Source organism: Populus trichocarpa, chromosome 1, assembly GCF_000002775.5.
Source record: "Populus trichocarpa isolate Nisqually-1 chromosome 1, P.trichocarpa_v4.1, whole genome shotgun sequence".
NCBI lineage: Eukaryota > Viridiplantae > Streptophyta > Magnoliopsida > Malpighiales > Salicaceae > Populus > Populus trichocarpa.
Window position 1 is genome coordinate 6491196 of NC_037285.2, and position 7206 is coordinate 6498401.

The window sequence follows — 7206 nt, forward strand, 5'->3', positions numbered from 1 at the left end:
GAAGTGCATTAATGAAATAAATGATTTCTAATTAAGGAAATAACTTTTTTTTTACCAAGCTAGGAACCCAGGATAGAAAATATATATTTTTTTTCGTTAAAAAAAACATTTTGACAAAAAAAAGGAATAACAATAGAAAATTAATTTTTTCAATAGATTTTAAATTATTGCTTTTCCGGATTGAGTCCAATCGAGCATCCATGCTTACTTCTAGGATTTGCCATTACCCCGTGATGTGATAAAAATATAACCATAATTGTAGTTATGCTTTATTTGGGGGTCGATTATAAATGCTGTAATAGTTAGTTTTTAAAGTAAGAGATTGAGATTAAGAAAGCGTTTGGGAATGTGGTTTAACCCGTGTTTTCAAAAATTTTGAAATTTTTTTTTTGTTAAAATTTAATATGGTTTGTACGTTTTAAATCGTTTTGATGTGCTGATGTCAAAAATAATTTTTTTTAAAAATAAAAAAGCATCATTGGCATGCATTTTGACACGAAAAGTTATTTGAAAAGCACCCGCAACCACACTGCCAAACACGCTCTAAGGGGTTTGTTTTTCTTGTGATTTTAGGTTGGAGCCCTATGATTACTAATATGATGGCCGCTTGAGGCTTACATGGTCGTTAACTTTAGAGCCCGTTGGATTAGTTAAGGTACGCGCAAGTTAGCGCGGATACCCATATTAATAAAAATATATATATAGTTGGTTTTTAAAGTATTTTTTTATTTGAAAATGTATTAAAATAGTATTTATTTTTTATTTTTTAAAAATTATTTTTTCTATCAATATATCAAAATAATAAAAAATAATTTTAAATAAAAATATTTAATTTTTAAAAAAAGATGGAACACAATTTCAATCAACCTGTTGTATACAGCGCCTAAATAAAATACAAGAGTGCACATTCTGCAACTTTATTTCAATCTTGCTTAGTCTCTCCGAGAATCCCACATTAATTCTTTTATCCTAAATTTTAGAAACTTTTGAAGTTAAAACCCACACTTTTTTCTGGGATCGAAATTAAAATAAATATATGATATCTTGAAATCAAATACCACATTGAACAAAAATATCTACTTGAGATCTTAGAACCAAACACACCAAAAATATGTGAGTGTATACTTTATAGTTTATTCTGCTATATTATTGAAAAACAATACAAGCGAGAAAAATCAGAAAACTAAAAAAAAAATCGGAAGAAGAGAGAGAGAAAGAAACAAGGAAATAAGAAATTAATTAAAAAGCAAAAGGAAAGAGGGGGGTAGAACAAAAACCACAAGCCGAAAACCCCAACCCAACCCTACTTTTTTTCTCGCTACCAAAAAGAACGACGGCAGAGCAGTAACGACAGCAACGCGCCACCGGAGTTTAAATGATCATCCGTGGCATCAACTGCTGAAGGTGTGCCCTTTTCCTTCTTTCTCTCCTTTTCTTTTTCTATGTGGATTTGGTTTGTTTGGGTTTTATGTCATGTTGTTTGGACCGTTTGTGTGTTTGATTTTGAAAAAAAAAATATCACGTTCTCATGCGATATTTTTCCTTCAGAAAAGAATTGGAGATAAATAAAGGAAACCAAGGGATTGCTGGGGTCACTGTTCTTCCTTATCAGACCGGGAAGGTTGCTGGTTTCTTGTTCAGGTAAGAATGGTTTGTGTTTTGGTTTTGAAACCATGGTGTCCTGTTTCTGGCTATTAAAATCAAAATCAAAATCTATAGGCATGTTGCTTGCCTGATGGGTTACCAGGAGAAAACATGTTAAAGAGGGGTTTTGTTGGTTCAGAACAAAGATTAGTTGGGAGTTTGTTTTTATTTGTCCTTCCATGATCAGCTTAGGTTTGGTTAGACATTAATAAGCGGGTGGTTTCTGATTTGGTCAACCTTCTTGTTTGTGAGAAAGGCTCGAGAATGATGTCTGTTAATCTTGACCGTGCAGAATTGTCATGGTAACTGAAGAGCCAAAAGATCCATTCAAGGGGGTTGACTGGAAGGCCATAGGTGGTGAATTACAGAAGGATCCTAGCGCTGGTACTAAACCAATTATAAAGAAGCGGCTTCCGAAAAAGATTAGGCAAATTCCAGACTACTATTTCCTTCCTCGATTGCCTCTACCTACTGTCATTGCCTTCTATGGAGCGTGTATTGCAGGTGGAGTTGGTGCTGGCATGCTACTGGAGATGTGGATAAATAAGAAAGTGAAAGGTAATATTGCAATTAGAGTGGAACTTTTTTGAGGTAATTGCTCTTAATCATGGCATTGAGTAAGAAAGGGAAGTAAGGATGAAAGATCCTAAAAATATTCAGAGGAAGCAAGAGATGAAAGATGGTAAAAATATTATTAGGTAAAAAAACACTGTACCTGATGGCTTGTATCCAGGCATCTTACCTTTTAGATTCAAAGAAACAAGAAAGAGCGAAAAGAAAAGTTATGGTAATAGCTAGCAATTCTAAGGCATTATATAGTTGAGATTTCTGGTCTGGTTCATATTACTGACTGAATGTGACCCAAATGGCTGTTGTTAGAAAGATATTGATTCCTTATTTTTATATATATTAACAGGCTGTGTTAAAATAGTTGTGTATCAAATATATTAAAATACAATTGGCCCTTCTAAATGGCTTCTTACCATTGGAGTGCACATTAACAAAAAGGCTATATCTACACTATTCTGAAAGCCATATTACCAGTTTAACTCTTCTAAAAAGCATCTCCCATTGGAGATGCTCTTAGCAATGACTCTTCATGGAATTCTGAAGAGAACCTTAAAGCTTTTGAAAAAACGATGTCTTTTGTCTTAGTTAACTAAGGTTCCAGTAAAGATTGTCAAAACACCTGGAAATACTCTCAGGTTAAACATAACTATCTGTCTCAACATTAAAACTTTTTTATTTATTTTGAAGAGTGTGTCTCCACCCTATACTATATCTGTGATTTCTGTCAAAGCTTCTGGCTAATATATGTGTCTTCTGGTATTTTAGAGGATGGAGGCATCATATGGGAGTTTGATAAATAGAGCCTGGAAAGCGTTAGATCAGATCCAAATCAGTAATGATGCCCTTTTACTTGCTGTTTTTTCTTGAGCTATTTTGAATTTGCGGTACTAATACCTTCAAAGGAAACTTATTGGATTTAGGTACATGGTTGCATGCTTGGTATTCATGCAGCGGTTCTAATTCATTTCCCTAGCCGGTCTCTTGATTTGCCTTCATCATTTATAACTAGTATTTGGGAACACACTTCATAGTTTTTCTATATTGTTTGGGAGTAATTGAGTTGTGGTGCTTCTATGGTTATTTTCAGCAGCGTGTATGGAGAGAGAAATTCATCGTTTTTGATCATAGAGGAAGCAAAGATCTTCCTCGATTGTCCTTTTGGTCACATATGAGCTAGTGATATGTAGAAAATACTAGTTTTGGGCTTGTTCAGGATCTGATTTCGAATTCACAACACACTTTTTTCTTCACTCGGCCATTGTTTTCTGATTGTTATTCTTTTATTATTGTTATTATTATTATTATTATTATTATTGATAAAGGCATTTTGTTGTGCACATCCACATGGCTATAGATCTCACTAGCACAACAAATAGCAATAGCCAAGGAAAAATGCACTTAATTAAAGATTTAGATAGCATCTTAACAAACAAAACACCCAAGTTTTTATCGAGTTCATCATGATAATACTTGACAACAACAACAACAACGCCATTGAAGGCTTGAATCACCCAACCTTTTCATTTGTAGTCTTTGAGGTGTTTAATCAAGGATAGCGAATAAGGCTAGTGAAGGGGTTTAAGTTATCATGTGAAATCACTAGATCCACAGACTTCATCACTTTGGTTAGCGACTTTGTAATATTTTCTTAACTGAATCCCATGTCAGTACATACAAGCAGTTGGGAGTCAAATTCTGCTTAAAAGAAGTTTAAAATTCTTGGCTCTAGCTATCGTATTTCACAGGAACAGCGTAATTAGTATGAAGAGTCGAAGTTCTCATGAAATGTAAAGATGAAGATGCTTCCTTTTAGTTCAGAGTGGGTGCTAAATTCTTCAAAATTGCATGCAGCATTGTATAATACAAGTTGGTAATTCAAGTCAGAAGCAGGAATTCAGTTCAGGTAAACTTTCGTTTTAAAAGGCGAAGAATTTAGCTAAATTCTTCCTTTTAGGAGCGTGTATCATTAAGTTAGCTTCAAATAATTATAAAAAAAAAAACTAATCCCCTAGTGATAAGGACACAAATTACTATTTGTTGTAATTGTATAATTACAAATTTGCCTTTAAAAAGACAATAAAAGAAGCTTTGAGGGTAAGATTGTGTTTCAGTATAATACAATTGTCTTAGGCATTTTGTTTGAGTTTATTTTCATTATTTTTTTTATATACAATAAAATTACTACTTTGACATTAAAAAAAAATTCCTATGCTTTTGTCCCAGGGGTGTTTTTGTTCTTTTATTTTTTTCATAATAGTTAAATTACTTTGATGCCCTTTGTGACAAAAACAATATAACTCTTTCATAAGAGTGTTTTGGTCATTTTATTCTGGTTTTGTTGTAGATTTTGAGGTTGCTCAAGAGTATTATTGTAATTAGCACACATTAAATATTATTAAAGAAAAAAAACATGTTGCACGCGCCAACGTGTGGGCAACCCTTGTGCTATTCAGGCGGCGCGTAAGTGGTTATCCGGCCACCAAATATGACCTTCAAGGGTAGCATTTGGAAGATATCAATGCTCTCTGCACGGGTGTGTGGCGCGTGTATTAGAAGCGTCGTTGATTTGGTGTCGAAGACCATTTCTTTTTTTTCCTTCTTCTGTCTCCCGACTTTGAAATTTGCGCAACCCATGAAAAATTTCAGAGCAACCCCTGAATTTTTTTTTCCTTCACATTTGTTCCCTATCATTTTGATTGCTATTTTTTTATTTTAAAATAAGCTATGAAATTACAAGTTTTTTTAATTTCACCCCCTATTATTTTATAATCTATAAATAATCTATCAAATTATATTTTTTTTTTCAATTTCACCCCCTATCATTTTTAAATATATAAATAATATATCAAATGACAAATGTTTTTTAATTTCACCCCTATTATTTTTTAATCTATAAATAATATATCAAATTACAACTATTTTTCAATTTCTCCCTACTATTTTTTAATCTATAAGTAATCTATTAAATTACAAATGTTTTTCAATTTCACCTCATGTAATTCTTTTCTTTTAAATTTGGTTCTTATTCTTTTAGCTGCTATTTATTTTGATTGAATTTTTTTTTTTTTCAAATCTCATCCTCTCTAGCTTTTTTTTTTTATCAAGTTTTATCTCCATTGTTTTTGTTGCTTTTTTCTTTTGTAAGTTTTTTTTATTAATATTTTTTCTACGATTTTATTTTTCAAAATTAAATTTGTTAAGAGTTAAGCTTTTTAATTAAGCTCAGGTTCAACATTTTACAAATTATAGGTTTTAGAGATTGAACCAAATTTAAAAAGTTCGTTTGGGTTTGCTTGGTTTTTTTTTTTTTAAGCTAGTGTTTTCTTATATTTTTTTTATCTTTTTTTTTTATTTTTTTTTTATTTTTTACGGTTTGATTATATTGGATTAGTCCTTTATATTGTTTTTCAATTTCACTCATACTATTTTTTAATCTATAAATAATTTATCAAATTACAAATATTTTTCAATTTCACTCCCTATGATTTTTTAATCTTTCAATTTTTTTTCTTTTTTTTAATTGCTATTAATTTTGTTTCGAATTATTTTTTTTTTCAAATTTCATCCTCGTTAGGTTTTTCTCTCTCAAATTTTATCCTTATTTTTTTGTTGTTATTTTTTTGTGTTTTTGCAAGTATTTTTTTTATTAATAGTTTTCAACGATTTCATCATTCAAAATTAAATTGGTTGAGAGTTAAGCTTCTTGATTGAAGTCGGGTCAGGATTTAATGAATTATTTTTTTTAATTGCTATTAATTTTGTTTTGAATTATTATTTTTTCAAATTTCATCCTCGTTATGTTTTTCTCTCTGAAATTTTATCCTTATTTTTTTTGTTGTTATTTTTTTGTGCTTTTGCAAGTTTTTTTTTATTAATAGTTTTCATCGATTTCATCATTCAAAATTAAATTGGTTAAGAGTTAAGCTTCTTGATTAAAGTCGGGTCAGGATTTAATGAGTTGCAAGTTTTATAGATTAGACTAGGTTTAGGAGGTTTACCTGAGTTTGCTTCTTTTTTTTTCCCTTATTTTTTAAAGCTTATGTTTTCTTCTTATTTTTGAGTTTTTCTTTGTTATTTTTTTAGGTTTGCCTTCTATTATGTTATCATTAGGTTGTTTGATAATTTGAATAGCCTCATGTTTGTTCTTTTTATCTTTTTTTTCTTTGTTTTTTTAGTTTATTTATTGTTGTTGTATTTTCTTGTTTTGTTTAGATTACCACTTGAACCAATAATTCGTAATTTAGTTTTTTTTACCCTAACAATTTGTTTATGTTGAAAAAAAAATTGCTCTGCCGGCGGCAAAGTGTGGGTAACAAATCTAGTGCTTATCTATATTATAAATCAATGGATAAAGTAGAAAGACAACAAAGAATTCATATTTGGATGCCGTCATTTGAATTTGTCATATTATTTGCATTTAAAATTGTTCGTGTAACTTTATGGGATAAAAAATATCAAAAATTCAATACCTTGGCTTATAGAAGAAAAATTATATTTTTCTTGGTATCTTTGTAATAGAAATTTTCATTTCCTTAAGGGACAAGATATTTAAGAAGCACCGCTTGACAATTACATTTATTTGAGTTGACATTATGCCTATTTCTTCTGTTATCAAAATCTTTTCAGAATAATAACCCTTCAGCATCATGACATAAGATGTGTTTGAGATAGTGGTGGATTATGCGATTGCGGTTGGTAAAAAGTAGGTTTTATAAAAATCGTTTTTAATTGTGGTTTATTGTAATAAAATATATATTTGATTAAAACTATGGTTGAAATTGTTGTTAACTAAAAAGTAGTTTATATAAGTTTGGTTAAGTAACTTTTATAAGTGATTTTGGTAATAACTTACAGAGAAGGACATGCATGAATTTTCAATTTATGAGTAGCATTATTGTGCATTCTTTTTTTGTTATATATATAAAAAATGTTACATTATTGTTGTTCTTCAATAGGATTTCTATTAAACTAATTGTTATCTCATCATGAACA

At 30.3% G+C, this 7206-nt stretch overlaps 1 protein-coding gene across 2 annotated transcripts; it reads left to right on the top strand.

Annotated features, from left to right (window-relative positions):
- Nucleotides 1-1200: 1200 nt before the first annotated feature.
- LOC7467030 (uncharacterized) lies at nt 1201-3464 on the top strand. Of its 2 annotated transcripts, XM_002297901.4 has the most exons (5): nt 1201-1404; nt 1549-1641; nt 1937-2202; nt 2980-3046; nt 3135-3464. In XM_002297901.4, the coding sequence occupies exons 3-4, from the start codon at nt 1944-1946 to the stop codon at nt 3012-3014; spliced, it is 294 nt and encodes a 97-aa protein (XP_002297937.1). In that variant the 5' UTR covers nt 1201-1404; nt 1549-1641; nt 1937-1943; the 3' UTR covers nt 3015-3046; nt 3135-3464. The 2 variants fall into 2 exon arrangements, with proteins under 2 accessions (XP_002297937.1, XP_052305992.1); XM_052450032.1 differs by having other exon boundaries at nt 1205-1404; nt 2980-3464.
- The last annotated feature ends 3742 nt before the right edge of the window (nt 3465-7206 follow it).